Source organism: Peromyscus maniculatus, chromosome 4, assembly GCF_049852395.1.
Source record: "Peromyscus maniculatus bairdii isolate BWxNUB_F1_BW_parent chromosome 4, HU_Pman_BW_mat_3.1, whole genome shotgun sequence".
NCBI classification, from domain to species: Eukaryota; Metazoa; Chordata; class Mammalia; order Rodentia; family Cricetidae; genus Peromyscus; species Peromyscus maniculatus.
In genome coordinates, this window is record NC_134855.1 from 93,261,851 (window position 1) to 93,278,877 (window position 17,027).

Sequence of the window (17,027 nt, forward strand, 5' to 3'; positions counted from 1 at the left end):
GTTTTCTTGAAGGGAATAAGAGCAAATGCTTGTTCACCCTAGATAGGGAACTGACTACAGACCAAACAGTTATAAGCGAGTTGTAATCCGTGACCCTTTAAGTTTGCCATGGTTGCTTACAAAGAGCAAAGAGCATGGATGACCCAAAGGCTGCTGCATCACAGAAAACTCCATCTCAGTACAAGTGAAGATTCAGGAAAGCTTCATCCTACAGTTTCCTGTACAACCTGTAGTCACACCATGAGAAGGAATCTCTTCCTCTCTTAGTATGACGTTTCAGACTCCCTCTCTCTGCATTCATAAGTGACCCAGTAGAGAATCTTACTGTCCAATGTTATTTTTTTTCAACATCTCTTCATCATTAGAATAAAGTCTGGAAGGACATGTAATAATGGAGCATGGAAACCTTAAAGCAATTGTTTACTGCATTTGTGACCTTGACCTTGTGAATCTTGCAACTTCGATAGCTCACTAAGTTTCTTTAGCCTCCTGGGCCTTCTAAATCCTAACTTTGATGTCCTTTGAGATTCACAGGACCTCAACTGATAATGCCAGGTGTCCTGTATGAGCCAGTCCATTAGGGCTTGACTTTCTCGCCTCCTTGGCTCATGTAGCTCTAGTCTCAAAGAGGCATAGTGATTGCATCACAGTTTCTCTGCTTTGCTGCCATTCAGGATGTCATCCATTCCATGTCCCACAGCCTTATGAGCCAAGCTCTGGGTGACTCCTCCGTGACTTGTTTAAAAGCTTTCCTATCCCAAGCAGTTCTGAAATAGAATGCTCTTTGCTTGCTACAGTTTGCTGTACTAGCCCTTCTGCATGCTGAACTGGATGTTTTCTTGTCCTCTGTATTAAAGCTGGGACCTGAGTGGTGTCTTCTATGACTTTTATCTCACTCTTTCCCTATCTTACTCTTCCTATGGGTTCCATGTTTATTTAGATCGTTTAGATCCCAGGAAAAGCTTATTCTAATTCCTTTTTTGCTGTGCATACTGACAGCTACAAGCTAATACATCCATCCCATCTTTCATTTTTTTGTGCCTGTGTCTTTTCTCATTGTAATTCCACTCTTCCATGGGCAGGTTCTTTCTAAGTGAACAGCTGAGACTCAGTTGCCTGTTTTATAGTCCAAAGCAACACCCCGGCAACAGCCTGCTTTTGATCCTGGTCCATTTGTGCTATTTTCAGACATGGCAATGTACTTGTTAAGTTTACCAGCCATTTGGGGAACAACCCCATACTCATTCGAGACCCCATTCATCAAGGAAGTATGTTACACCATATTACATAGAGGAGGACAGGCACTGTAGGATCCCCCCTGAAGATACCCGCCTTTAAAATGGCTTCCACTTGCTGGCATGTCTCACCACCTGTTTCAGGGAGCATGGACCTCCCACTCTGGGAGGGAAACCAGCATCCCATACCACATGGAGAAGGGTAACCATTTCAGAGTCACTGTCTGAGGTCAGACTCAGTTGTGGCTCTATCTCCCATTGCAGAGACTGTATAACTGCCCCTCCCTGAACTCATCTCAGATTCTGGTGGTCCCTGTTAGGGTACCAGTTTTGTTGTGTGCCTTTGCTTTGTGTGACTTAAACAAACATTGACCACACAAGGTAGGTCATCAATGACACACAAGAAGGGCTTCCACCCAAGTCATGACTAAAGCAGTGAGCCAGTGAGTTTATTGGAGTTACTTCCAGGCACTTGTGACTCAGAGGCAACTGCGTCACAGAAAAGTCCTCCCCACTGTGATCTCGAAAGCTCTGTGCTAGAGCTCACTGTATGACATGCAGTCAGTTCCACTGAAGGGAATCTCCTCTACCTGGCCCTTGGCCACTGTTTCTATAAGCTGGGGGAGCAGCTTTGGGGAACTTGCAACTTGCCGAGCCTTGTGCATTTTGTTAGCTTTCTGAGTCTCAGAAAACTGTCTCCTCCCTTGAGGACAGATGTTTCAGTTCAGAGGAAATAGCCACCTGACAATACTCTCAGAAGAGGCCTAACTGATGTTAACAATGAAGGAACAGTAGTAAGTTAGGACAAGTCCATACAACAATTGTAGTTACGTGTAGACTATTTCCTCATCAGAATATAAAAACGTGTTCATTTATTCTATGCATTGTAAGTCTTCTAATGCAGCATTTACCTATCAATGTTGGTTTATGGCTAAAACTTGAAAATCTAAATCTTGTATGAAATATTGTTGTGGAATTATTGTTCTTTTACTTTATAAATAACTCCTTGGTGATTAATTAGCTGCAAAGTATTGCACCAGGCAAATTTAAATAGATGGTTATTTTAAAAGAAGTGTGGGGAAAATCTCAGTATATAAACATCACTAAAATAACCATATTCTTTCTTGCCTCCATGTCTGGTCCTTGAATGCTGCTGCAGACATTGTAAATGTTGGCCTCATTTTGATTCCTTAATAGGCAGAAATAATTTCTCTTTCTCCCTCCACCTCTCCCTTCCTCCACTTCTGTTCTAGACTCCTTTTACAAAACAGTTTTTCTTTTGCTTATTGCTTAAACATTAATTCTTTGTAATTTAGAGCATATGACTTCCCTTGAATCATTTTATTCTGTTGTAGAATTTCCACCCATTGTATTTTTTCTGACCTCTACTTCTCACCAATAGAAAAGAAAATTAAGTACCATTTCTATAGCCTTAACTCTGTCTTGAATTTCTTTGTCTTGCAGCTATTAGCTGAGCAGTTTCAATGACATAGGATTTAACCAGGCACCCTAAGACGGAGTATTTGTAGGGGAGGGTCTTGAGAATTGAAAATATACATTTACTCATATGGATTTATCCTGTCTTAAAACTTGTCTGTTTCATAGTATACAAGTATTTGAAATAAGACAGTTAGTTTTAATTTCTCCAACTAAGATGTGATATTTATTCCACAAGTTAGCTAATGAGTACTGTTGTAAGAAGGAGACATCCAGCAGTTAAGGTCCTGCTTTTGTAGAGCTCTGGTTCCTGTCCTGGAGAAGTGGGGGTCTGTTTAGTGTACCCTACTTAGCAGGCATCTGCTTAGTATCTTCTCAGTGGAAGTAAAAGATACTAGTGATTTGTACACTGAGTTCTTTTGTTGTTTGTTTGTTTGTTTGTTGTTCTCACTTGCTGTGTTTAAACTTTGTAATTATGTGTACATATGTAAGTATGTGTACATGCGTGCAGGTTCCCACAGAGGACAAAGGCTTCAGATCACTTGGAGTTGGAATTACAGGTTGTTTTGAACTGCCCTATGTGGGTACTTGAAATAGATTTGGATCCTTTGCAAGAATTGTACATGTTCTTTACTATGGAGCTCTCTCTAGCTCCTTTTTTTATACTAAGAACCAATAGGGGTATGAATATGCTATTCCTATACTAAAAGCTGATAGCTAAATTTTTGAGGTTAAAAAGCCACAGCTGTCACCCAAATTGTTTTTTACTGAAGTCACGACAATAGAATTTTGTACGTTGCTCAGCTCCCTTCTCCAGGATTCCCCTGGGACTTCCAGGATGGCTGCTTTGACTCCCCAGGTTGACTCTCTTGCCATTGTGCTCAGCGGTCTTTTAAGTGCTTCTTATGGGAAGACACTGTGAAGGATTTGAAAAGTTGACTCAAGTATGAAAACTTAGAGGAAGTTTTTCTGTAGACCTCTGTGTATCAGCAGTTCTTTCCACAGGTCACTGAGTTAGACTCAACAATGAGTAGTTTAAAGTCTCAGAACATTTCAGGAACCGCCACCCATATCCAAGTTCAAGTGCACAGAGAGCTCTCATCTTAGAATTGACCAAGAAGTATAGTGACCTTCCTGATGGCCTCTTTTTTTGAAGTCACTGCATTCCCAGTACCAACAAAATAGAAAACGTTTTACCTACTGCGTCTCCAACTGACTTGTGAGAGCATGCTTTTCAATGCTGTATCTTCTCATCAGTTTTTCTTTCTTTTGAGGGGAGGGGGTGATTTTAGCTTTTATGGGGGCTTTTGAGACCTTTCAGCAGAAGGAGCAGTGGACTGCAGGGAAGAAATGGTGACAGTGAGGAGCGACAAGACGGTTTGCACCTCTGGGAAAAATACGAAAGAGCTGGTCCTGGAGACAGAAGATGAACCACTCATCAGCATAGGTTGGCATGTCTCCAGGTCAAGGGGACTTTCATTAGTGACTCGAACAGCCACTGTTGGGTGCTTATTCTTGTTAAGTTTAGCTTAATAAGGATGGCTCTGGAGATGTTTTATTCTTTCCAGCGAATGTTACCCTGTTAGTAGACACTAACAATTATTTTGAGTGACACCTGAGAGGCACTTACTTTACCCCTGCCTCATTCCTCCCCCCCACGTTTGGACAAACCAGCATATTTTACATGGGCTCATTTCTAGCATTTGTCTATTATTCTCTGGGACTCAAAGAGGGTATAATGTGTAAAGCCAAATAGGCTTAGTGAAGGATGTCCCTTGCTGTAAGAAATTAGGATCTTTGTTTCTAAGAGTTCATCTGTTCCTGCTGTTTTCTTCTCCACCTTAAAACAAGCATGCTGTGCTGGGGCAGTGATCTTGATGTGATAAACAGGGGATTATGACTTCAGGTGAGTAATAGGCAGCAGGAGCATGTGAGACTTAGAATGCTAAGATTGTTTACCTGCAGATGTTAGCGGTAATAAGAGACTAGAAATAAAATGTGATTATATAGGCTGGAGGGAGCAGTCACTTAGATTTTTCATAAGGACTCAACCACTTAAATGCCTGTCTATCAGAAGGTTAAAAAGAAGGTAGGTTTTTTAAGTGACAGGGGTGCACTATTAGGGACACAGGGGATTAGGGTTCCACCCCCTTTCTGAAGACATTGCAGCGAGAAGAGACTGTCCTCGAGCATGCTTGTGCACACTTCCTCTAGAACTAAGAGACAGAAACCATAGGCACCTCCCTGCTGCTTGAACACACGCTCTCTGAAACACCAAAGAAAGGTAATGATGTGCACTGCGTGCTCCAGGCCCGAGGCCCTTCCTTCCCAGTTGCTGTGCTTAGACAACATGCCTGCTGTTCTTCTGCTTTCCTGGCCACCAACCATTTTAGTTGTTAGTGGCAGAAATACAAACAAGCCATTGCATTTAAACACACAGAGGGCTGATTGGCTCTAATACAGACCCAGCCACTCCCAAAGAGAGAACTTTGCCTGGAGTTCAGAAGACAAGGCAGTGTCACGCATAGCTCCCTTCTGTCCTTCTTGGACCGTTCTTCTCAAGGCTTCCTTCATTCTCAAGAAGCAAAGACGGTCACTGGTAGGTGCTAGTTTGTTTATTTCTTAGAATTATAATCTCAGAAAAGGTTGTCCTGTCATCTCAAAAACAACCACAAAACACAGGAAGGACTCTGTTATCAGCTGATCTGGGTCTAGTATCGACTCAGCTGGGTGGTTGGGGGACAGTTTGCCAACTACTTAATAGAATCACAGTGTGGGATAGCAATGCCAGGCAGGATAGCTGCAGGGCAGCTACATGAAACAGTCTCTCCCTACAGTGAATTAACTGCAGTTTCCATCTTTCTTCTCCAGAGCCGCAGCTTACCTGGAGTAAAATCACGTACTATTACTACTGAATTGACACAGTGGTCTGGCAGTATCTACAGATTTATATATGTAGGCACAGATCTGCCTCAAAAGGGCTCCTTTTTATGTCTTGTAACTGTGAATATGCCTCTCATGGACACCAATTCAGAAGAAAGCTGGGAGAGACAGGCTGACATTCAACCACTTGTCAAAATTTTGAGGTTGGCAAAGAAGGCTCTAGGACTTTCCAGGCCCCCTTGTTTTTTAAGGAGGAACGGGTTGCTGTCTTTGTGTTACAACTTAGTGCCCTCACTGTAGCCTGTCTGGGTGTGTCTTGTTTGTCTGCCATGCCGATTTGTCTGTCCTTTGAAGCATGAGGCCAAAAGGATTTCCAGTAATTTGCTGTGCTGTTGAAGTTTGTGTCTCCAGTCTCCACAACACCGGGCAGCCAGGACGGCCTACCTAGCCGCTCTTCCTGCTGCTCCATCTCCTTGACCTCCTGTTTGTTCCCTGTCTGTAGGGCACTTCAGTTCCCCCAGTATTGTCCCCTAAAGACATAAGGGGAGGACAAGGTCAGAGCAGTCCGTTGCAGTCCTTATTAGTGGCTTTGATAAGAGGCTTTGGGGGAAGAAGTTGAAACTAATGGCTGTAATGAAATCTGGGGTTGGGTAAAGATTTCATTTCTGTGTGACAAAGTCTCCCCATTCAATACATATGTGTCCCGTGTACCTTTGCACAGTTCGCATATATAATGGCGACTATTATCGAAGCTCTACTGATGCCTTCAGCAGGAAAGGCTGTGAGACTTGTTCGCAGGGAACGTACAGAGAAGAAAGGTCACAGCTCTAAGCACTGAATTAAGAAGGCTTCAAAAGGAAGTGGTCCAAGCGCATGAAATACTAGAGTAGAAGAGATAAGCTGTGGTTTTCATTTGAATGGATGCATGACTTTGGGCTCTCCGTGCATTTAGTAATTATGTACAAGGTCTTAAAGGATTTCTTTTTAAAAATCATTTGGTGTGTTTTATTTTATAATCACGGGTCGCTTCAGAGTGTTCCTTCTCATTTTCAGATGTTGCAAACTGGAATTTTACACAGTTTCTTATGAAATGATATATTTCTTAAGTTTAAAGATCTTGATAAAACAGTGCAGGTTAAAGAGAACGTTTTCTAGTAGTCTTGAGTATGATTCTTAAGTATATGTTAACTAGTTTCAGATGTGTCTTGCTTGTTCTCTGACTAAAACTCAATCCTTTATTTTAAACAAAGAAATTGTGTAATTAGTAACTAATTGCTTTGGATATTTTGGGTATTTCAAGGAGATAATTCAAAGGACAGAGAAAGTAAATGTTCACAATGTTCTTTACCCACATCTAGTCCCTCTTTACAGTATCACCTAAGAACAGGCCTGGCAATGTAAAAATAAACAGACCTGTGGTGTTTTTGTATAATTGAAATAATAGTATTTAAATGTAGTTTTTAAAATGAACTTCCATTTCTTCTTTGGATGTAGTTTTGTTGACCACCAATGCTCTGAAAATTAAGGTTATTCGGTTCCTCCAGGTAGTATCAGACAGGTGGCCATCTACCAATCACACAAGAGGAAAAGGAGCATCCCTCACTCTTCATAAATATCACACATGATCCAGATTAAATATTGACATAATTAAGAATGCTGTAGAGTTGTGGGGACAAAACAAGACTTGGTTGTCATGGGCTCTCTCTTTGCTCTCTGAGAAGTCCAGGTCATGGTGAACAACTTAACTTTTCTGGGCTTCTTTTAGGATATATAAATTAGAATGTGGGACTGGTCGTCTCTAAGATGTTATTAGTGCAGAAATACTGTTTCATGAGGTTCTGATGATCTATACTTCTTTATTCTGTAGATATGAGGGCTAACAAGTGTGCTTTTAAGTGATAATATTCTTATAGTTATTTTGGTGATTAAACCTTGCACCATGAGATTCCTGAGTTTTGCAGCTGTGAAATGCATAGGTTTATGTATGCGCCTTGACTAGAAGAGTCTTTCTCCCTATCTGCTGTGCTCACTGGGTGAGGCTGAGAGGCAGGGTGGGGCGAGGGTGCTGAAGTGCAAGTTCAGATCGTAGCCCTCACTTTTTCTCCTCTCTTTGCAAATTACCCTTTTTCTCTGAGGATACAACATATATTTCAGACATCCGGTTTCAGCTAGGGAGAGTCAAGAATCCTAAGTAACTAGTTAGCTAAAGTATGTGTAAAGCCTAAAAACCCATATGAAATGCATGGTTCTTGGGGAAAATGTAGATTGCACACCTGTCTGTCGTAGAGGAGAAATCTGCAGAGATCAGTAGCCAGATGAGAAGTAGGAATGTGATCATGGCTACCCAATAGTAGCATAGTCCCCGGTAAGGAATGGGTTTGTGGAGAGACTCTGCCCAACTCTAAGGACCAGATAAGGGAGGCATTACTTAAAACACCAGTGATGAAAGAACAAAGCATGAAGGAAAGGGGTTACTTTTATCCTTCCCAACTGCAATGAGATGAGGCACAGACGTTTGTAATAACAGCAGGAATTTCAAAAGAAACCTCCAACTTTGAACCAACCTCACTGCCTCTGTGCTCTGTTAACGCCCAGGGAGTTAAACTGAGAGAAAGAATCACCTGTGTAGGCAGGTAGGCGTCGTAGAAAACATAAATATTGTCTAAGATGCACTGTTAATTATTTCAGGGTCCTTTCTGGATATCAAATCCCTGTGGGGAATATACTGGTAGTGAGAGGGACAGCAGAGAGAGAGTCCGGTTCTCAGAGTAACAACATCAGTGTGTGCAAGCCTGTTGGCGTCATCACTGCAGAGGAGCCCACACAGAGTGGGTGCAAAGAAGAACTAAAAGTAGAGCAAGGCTCATAGCTTCCGACCTCTGAGTTGTATATGGAGTGTGCCAACCAAATTTTAAGTCTATACCCAGAAGTTTAGATAGTGTTCTAATGTTAGGAACACCTTGGGAATCTAAGGGCCAAGAAAGAAGCATAATATAAAAAGATGGGAAGCTGGGCCAGATAGGCTGGCCTTCACGGTACTAAGTGGAGTGATGATTGACAGAACCTTCCCGGAGGCCCAGCACAGTGAGCTGCCTGTTCACAAGTGCTTCTGGCTACACTCTGAACTTGAGGTTGTTCCCTCCCTCCCTAGGGAAATGTGGATGGGTTTGGGAACCACTACATGGAGAGTAGTGTATGGAGGTGTTATGGCAGTGAGGGTTTAGTAAGTCAGAGAAAGGGCATTGCAGTTGTTTCGAATAACCTCTTATTAGATGTAGAGATGCTGTCCTGGGCTCAGTTACTGTAGGATCAACGTGGTAGATACTGAGAACATGGAAGGAGGAGAGAGGAGGAGGGAGGAAAGGCAGACAGAGCGACTGAGTCTTTATCCCCTGGTACTTTGGAATTCCACAAAAAAGACGGGTGCGTTCCCCCTAGGCTTGGCTTTGGGGTTTGGCATTTGAATTTTTCACGTTACAGAAACCCTACAGTCACTTCAGTGACTTTGGTGCAGGGAGCAGAGTGGGGGTCAGGGATTCAAGAGTTTGACTGCACTCGTGGTTTGCTTGGTGACCTTTGAAGGTTTGTTTTGAGCTGCTGTGAGAAACATAATCATGTTTTTTTTTTTTTTTCTGAAACAAATTTTAACATCTGCAAAGGCTGATGAAGGTAGGATAATTTTAATGAGATATTATCTATCTTTTTAAATGCCAACCAGCTTTTAAAACTATTCCTCACTTCTTTAAAATGTCACTCAAAACACTAGGGTTGATTCCAATAAACACCTTTTCTATTAACGTTTTTCATGGCCAGAGTAAAGTTAAAGGCTAGAGACTTTGCCAGTCCATTTCTGTAGTTCAATTTCCAAATTCTTTTGTTTTAAAATTAACCTAGTTTGATTTGTATTTATTTCAACAGCTTGACATTTTATTTCATTTTATTTTGTGATATTTCCAAGAGAGAAGACTATTCTGAATCCTGGCATCAAGCATTCAAAACTCTGAGTGAAGATACCCACTTCTAACAGCATTCCACTTTGATATCTACTTAATGTGTGTCTTCTCATTAAAGCTTATTTATGTTTAAAATGCTGACCTTTCAGGATGTACACAAGAATGCTCTGAAACAGAGCTTCTCAACATTGGCCATGAAACCACTGTCTTGGGCTGACAAATGGATTGGAAATAAGCTACCCAACCCTGGGAATGGGCCATTAATTTTAATCAAAGTTGATGCAGGAAGGCCAGTGGGATGCATGACAATGTCAACAGCCCAGTAGGTGTGAAGAGACCACTCGGCCTTCCTTGTTACTTGGTTGAGCCATTAGTTGAGGTTGGGTGAAGACAGAAAGCCAGGCCTGGAATTGAATGACCAGGTCACTCCAAAATCTAATGGAGAACTCTCCGTTTCAGAAATCACATTGTAATGCCATTAGAAGTCAAGGACAGCATTTAGAAAATACTGAGAGGTTTCTTTTTGTTTTTTCTTTTTTTTTTTAAATCAAGCACCTTGCTAGTTTTTCAAACTTTATCTGGGTTCCTGTTTCCCTGCTTTCTTCCCTTCCAATGGGGATTATTGATATTTACAGAAGACATTGAAAAGATAGGGGAAATATCTTCAAGCCTGTTTGCTTTTCAGAAGTATATACTCAGACTGTCAAGCTCTCAACTGCCAGAAACAGTTGTATACCTATGGAATTAAGCAAGATAACTAATTGTGGTGATCTCACGTTTTTCTCCTTTTCGTATGTATGGGAATAGTTTTATCAGTTGAAACTATAGAGTTTCTTGATTGTTTTAAGGAAGCATTTATTTCCTGATTACAAAGGCCACTGTACTTCTGCCTTACTGTAAACTGTCAATATTGACGGCTGACACTAGCAGATCCCTTTTCTTTCCTTCGGTAAGTATATTTATTTTGAGAATTTTCAATTACCAAAAGGAAAAAAAAAAAAGTAGCTCCTGACAGCTTGGATTAATGATGTTTATAATAAAGACATAAAAATGCAAAAAGGACAAAGAAGCATTCTTGTATCTCTGATTCAGGTTTGCGAAGAAAATTCATTTATTCTGACACGGCATTGCACACGTAAGAAAGACACGTATGGCTGCATTAGTAATTTTTACACATATTTAAGAAAGAAAAGCAATTATATTGCTGTCTTTTTAATGGAGTGCCGCAATAAATGATAGTGTTTGTTCTTCCTGCAGATGAAGATCAGCTCCGTGCAAAGGGCTATGACAAAACACCAGACTTCATTTTACAGGTGCCAGTTGGTAAGTCCTTGAGCTTGATATGCATCTGTGTATAGAGGGGGTATCGGTGTATATTTTCTCACGTGTTGCTATTAGCAAATGTTTTCAGAGTAGCTTATCTTTATAATACCATATTGAAGTGGGTAAAACTGTTGGAAAAGATTATCTTAAATTATCTCATACGTACTTCAGAAGAAGTCTGTTCTTCAACACTTTTCCATATACTTGAGCAATGAGCATGCCTCCCAAAGGCGCTTTCTGAGATGCCGTTTTCAACTCATTTCTCTAAATTTTGAAATTTTAAAACATAGGTTTGCCAGGCAGCTAGGCACACTTTGGTCTGCTTGACATGTCCCTTGTCAAGCTACAAAGTAGCATTTTGAGCACTAAGAAAGGGAGTTCTGAAGAATGGGGTGAGGATGACAAGGTGAGGTTGTGGCCCCAGTGTGCCTGGCAATGAACTCCCACAAAGTGTTGTTTTATAATTACACCCTCAGTGAATGGCAGAGGCTAAAGCCCTGCTCATTAATGTGAAGCATAGAGAGGCCAGTGCATAGCTGAGGATTTTCAATCTTCCCTCTCCTTCGCCGTGTATTAGTAATGCTTTGTCCCTTAGCTGTGGAAGGGCACATAATTCACTGGATTGAAAGCAAAGCCTCATTTGGTGATGAATGTAGCCACCACGCCTACCTGCATGGCCAGTTCTGGAGCTACTGGAATAGGTAAGGTCCCATTATTTTTCTCTTAAGATAAACGATACTCAGCTGACGTCTCATTAGAAAAAAATATTTTGTTTAGCTGGTAAAAATGCTAGGAGCCTTTTTTTCCCTAGTAAATATAGACTCTGATTAATGTATTCATTTCAGATAATTTAAACTTCTCTGCTTTCATGATGTTGCTTCATTTTTTAAAACTTAAAATCTGTGCTTAAGGTCAAAACTGGTATAGTCTATTTCCTGCTTTACAGTGATTACATTAGTGTCACTTAAAATACGGATAACAAGCTGTGGTGCATAATATGATATAGACACTGGATTTTTATCCTTTTGATGTGGAATTTATGCTTCCTTTTAGACTATAAAAATTAATTTATTCTCAGTCTCTGAAGACAGTATCCAAACCATATGAAAGATGAAAATGATTTAAATTACAACTGTAGCAAACAGTTTACCTATGAAATTCTGTAACCATCTTGAGGAGATGGAAATCTCCACAATTAAAGGGGTGAAGGTAGAAACAGATGTATCAGATACCTGCTGTGTGCCTGGACCTGAAAGTTATTTCAGTTAGTCCTTACAAAGAGATTACGTGGGGGGGGGGACATATGTGTAGACATGTCTATAGTACATGGGTGCATGTGAATACATGAGGATATATACATATGTGTAAGTGTGGGTGTGAGGGACCAAAGTTGACACTGAATGGTCTTCCAGAGTAACTCACCACTTTATTTACTGAGGCAGGGTTTCTCACTGAGACTAGAGTTCACTGATTCCAGCTTGTCCTGGGGATCTCATCTCTGTGCCACATCTCCCCCACCCCATGGCTGATATACAGCCAATAATCATGTCTGTCTGGCTCTGACCTAGGTGCTGGGGATCTGAATTCCAGTCCTCACACTTGTGTAGCAATGCTTTTCCACTGAGCCATCTTCCCAGACAGGAAGTTACTTTTATCCCCATTATTATAGATAACTAAACTGAAACTCAAAGAAAGGAAGTAGTGTGCTATTCTGCTAGTTATCACAGGCCTGTGTTTCTCTCTCCTCCATCCATTCCATTTCTAACACAGGTCATTGTCATCTGCAGTGCAACTGTTGAATCGTCGGTTTTTCATGATTGCACTCTTGTTTTCACACCATGGGTTTTCCTCCATGAAAACAAGAGGTGGGTCACGTGGCAACCTTTCTAGATTAACTGTGCTCCTTTGTCACTGGCCAACAGGAAGAATACAGTACTAAGATGACACATGCCCAGATTATTAAAGAAGGAGATGGTAGCATCTGCAGGCAACAGTGTGGGGTGTGGGTGGGAGGCTATCGAATTTGGCATTATATTGTTACTCAGCTTTACAAAAGGCCAGCAGATCTCGCCCCTGGCAGCTGTGCTAAACTACGCCTACTCTTCGCCATGGTAACAGTGATCATGACAAAATGCTGAATGTAATGGCCTTCTTGATTTTCTTGTGTAATTGTGCGTAGCATCCAAGCTTTACTTTACAGGGATGGAGGAGGGAAGTGCAAAATGTTTTAGAAATCAATGCTGCTTCAGCGTTTCCTGTGTTTTATTCAGCCATTATTCAAATTAGCAGTAATGGAGCAAATTGAATTTTAGATTTTTAGCGATTTTCTGATGGGTTTGAAATAGTAAAGAAAGCATCATTTTTGATCGTATAGGGAAAGCAATGACAAGAAAATCAAATCGCCTAAGTTTAGGTTACTAAAGGATTAAAAACAATTGGTCATGTGAATCACTGTGCATTTGGGACTATGTTTCCCCTCTTTGGAACTGGTCACATCTTTTCTGAAGAACAAATAGAAGTTCAGTTTCCAATAAGAAAGCTCAACTTAAAAGGCCAAAATCACATTGTCATTCTAAAACCATGCAGCTATTGAGTACCTACTATTCACCTCACACCATTCCGAGGCACATCAAATAATCTAGTTACCTCCATGGGAAACCTGTGGGCTACTGACATTGGCTGAAGGGAGCATGAGTAGCCAATAATTTAATACAGTTTCTGTCCACTTAGGCTGGGTTTCGTAATACAGTGTTTTTATTTAGCTTTCAGCAGTTCTGAAAGCTGGTCATTTACTCCATCTTTTTTAAAACATTTGATTTTCTTGTCTTCCATGATGTCTTTTCTTTTTGTGTTTCTCCCCTCTATGCGAGAAGCTTCCTTGTTTTCTTGCACTTGTTCTTCTTCTGGCCTCTAGGTAAAAGGGCCCTAGGACTCGGTGCCCACCCTTCTTTTATCTACGTCCATTGCATGGGTAGTCCCTCAGATATTTCATTGACTCATGTGGTACATTGGTTTCTGCTAATGTTGACACCCAGCTCTAACACTGGCTGAGATGACTTCCTGCCTGTGCTGTATGGTATCTACTAGGTGTCTTAGGTTTGACATGCATAAAACTAAACTCTCAATTGTTTTCCTTCGAGCTTGTTACTTTTCTATCCATCCTCAGTTCAGCTAGTGGTGCCGCAGTTTGCACTGAGTTCACAAATCTGAGTTTTACTACAGGTCCATTTCACCGTGTCTCAAACTGTGTATTTATGGCCGTCTCACCTGCTCTTGCCTTATCACCTGTTAGCATCTGGGCAATTATTCTAGCTTTCAAAACCGATTTCCTCAGGTCCACAGTCTTACAGTCCTGTGGTCAGCTTTTCATATCTCAGACTTGGAAAACATCAATTATATTATGTCATTTTCCTGCTCAAAACATTTCAGTGCCTTGCTGTCACATTTCAAATAAAATTCCAACTCCTCTCTGGTCCTCAGGGCCCTCTGCATGATCTGCCCCACCCCACTCCAGCCCAGTAGTAGATACACATACCTCTTCCCTAAGAGCTGTAGCTAGAGTTTTCCTGCCTTGCCCATAGTCAGGACAAATCTCTGTCACCCACCAGTCCCACAGCCGCTCAGACCCAACCAAGTAAAAACAGAGACTTATATTGCTTACAAACTGTATGGCCATGGCAGGCTTCTTGCTAGCTGTTCTTATAGCTTAAATTAATCCATTTCCATAAATCTATACCTTGCCACGTGGCCCGTGGCTTACCGGCATGCTGCTTGTCATGGTGGCGGCTGACAGTGACTCCTTCTGCCTTCCTCTTCTTTTATTTCTCCTCTCTGTTAGTCCCGCCTATACTTCCTGCCTAGCCACTGGCCAATCAGTGTTTTATTTATTGACCAATCAGAGCAATTTGACATACAGACCATCCCACAGCAAAGAGCCCTTTTTATTTTTATGATTCCTATCACCCATTTTCTTGATTTTCCTTGAATCTTGTTCCTTGTTTGTACTTCACATCCTGCTCTGGTTCCTTCTTTTTGTCTGGAAGCTTCTTTGCTTGGTTCTCCACTTAACTTTCTTCATGTGATATTCGGAGCTCAGCTCATATCCCCTCCTTGGAAGGACATCCTTGACCACCCAATCCACTATGTTAACTCCTCAGTCAGTTCTGTCTCCTTACAGGGCTTTAACCCTCCATGAATGAGTGAATTAGTGAGTGAATGAATGAATGAATGAATGAGTAGAAAGTAGTGGAAAACTGCTGTGTGAAACTCTTCAAGAGCATACTCCATTCTATACTGTTTTGTTGAAATCTCTTCTCTCTCTCATTGCTTTGATATCAAACTTTAGCAATTTGTCTTAATTCACCTTTAAAAGACTTCAATTCTGTCTGAAGAACATTTGCTGCTTTTCCAGCCCCTGTTTTGATATGAGCCTTGACTAATTCCTCAACATGCTCCCTTCTACCTCTCTCTAGTCAAATAGCTAGCTGCTGAGAAGAAGCATTGGGTCAGTAATACAATCGCAAACAGTATTGTGCTACCAGAAGACATTTCTTCATGAAACCAACTCTCAGAAGCCTTCTCCTCCTTCCTGTCGTTGTGAAGTGAGTTCTTTGACAATTTGACTTGCATTGTTGAGTCTGCTTTCATATTCAGCTGGCAGATAGAGGAGGAAAGGAATTCTGCAGTTAAAGGCCAGATTTTGTGCTTGCTTCTAACATACTACCCATCAAAGGAGCAGGAAAATGCAAAACTTAACAAAGAGAGCCCCACATGCTATGGTGACCAGTGTCCAACAACTGCTGATTAAGAGCATGGCACTCACACACATGTTTGGGCCGTCTGCTGTTCTTGGTGTCTTCAGGCACGTTGTCATCAGGAGCATCAGTTTTAAAGGTGCACTTTATAGGTAAGCTTTTCAGAGACCGTCTAAGCTGATGGCTGGAAATGATGAGGTTCTGTGTACTTGAACTTGGCTTTCACAGTAGTCATTCTTAAAGCTATGGAAGGAATACTGGGCTTGAGTCTAGGTTATGCTGGTCTCATGCCTGGAAACAGCTTGCTTACCTCCAGAACCCCTTGTTTTCTCCTCAAGAGAATGGAATTACTAATGCCGTTCTCACACTGTGACTGTCAGTTATTTAATACCTGCGAAGCACTTTCATACTTGCTGGCAGTCAACAGATATTAATCCTCCTCTGTCTTTGTCCTGTGTGTCACTGTCTGGTGGAATTTAAAGGTATTCACATCAGACGCTTTGAATCGCCTTCTTTGACAGATAAACGCCTTAGGTAACTTTAGTGCTCAGCTTGGTTGACTTCAGAAGGACACATGCCTGTATTCTGCTGATGGTTCCATAACAGTTATCAAACATTATAATTGGTGTTTGCTTGCCACCCTCTTCGAGTTGATGCTATCTAGTTGTTTTATCTATCTTTAAATGCTCAGAGATTGGCAGAATGCCTGTCACACAGTAGGTGATCAGTGGATAGTTATTCATTGCATGACTGTGTGATGGATATACTCATATTTAATAGGCAACAATAATTTAAATCAACTGTTAAGGATTATGTGAGACATAGTGACATTAAACCATAATTGATGCATTTTTTTTCTTGAAAATGCCATCCTCAGGACAGTGGAAAATGTCTCAATATTCTAAAACATTTTTATATACTTTATAGATGAAAAAGCTTTTACAGCCTTATTTTAGAGAAGTATCATAACTATTTTATATGATTTTAAAGTAGGCAATGAAAGGTAACCACGTGGCAAATGCATTTTGTAAAGTTTATCAGATAAATATTTATAGTTGTTTGTTTTGTTTTGTTGAAAGATCTTACTCTGTAGCCCAGGCTGGTCTTGAGCTCATGGTAATCCCCCTGTCTAAGCCCCTTGAGTGTGGGATTGCAGTTGTAGTTCTTCTCACCCAGCTTTAAATTGATGACTTCTTTTCCCAAAATTTTTGACTTCTCTGGATTGAAATTTGACATGGAATGCCTTAAAAACCTAGTAGAGAACAATCAGTAGTTTCCTTGGAGATGAAAAAAAAGAGAGAAAGAGAGAGATCTAGGGCAGGAGATGAATGGAAGCCTCCTTCCTGCATGTCTGCATTTCAATTATCCATAAAGTCAACAGACCTGAAATAACATATTCTATTGTGCTGGAAGATTTGCAAGTTGAAATTGATGTTAAGAAT

The 17,027-nt window shown here is 41.0% G+C and overlaps 1 protein-coding gene across 4 annotated transcripts in view; it reads left to right on the forward strand.

The window, feature by feature from the left end:
* Window positions 1–17,027, forward strand: part of Cdin1 (CDAN1 interacting nuclease 1) — a 216,227-nt gene that overhangs the window by 105,444 nt on the left and 93,756 nt on the right. For 3 of the 4 annotated variants that reach the window (XM_006985106.4, XM_042275924.2, XM_076570319.1), the window contains exons 9-10: window positions 10,766–10,831; window positions 11,427–11,532. In XM_006985106.4, coding sequence (XP_006985168.1) covers window positions 10,766–10,831; window positions 11,427–11,532 — 172 coding nt within the window. The remainder of the gene's footprint in view (window positions 1–10,765; window positions 10,832–11,426; window positions 11,533–17,027) is intronic. The other variant, XM_016003654.3, reaches the window with a different exon arrangement.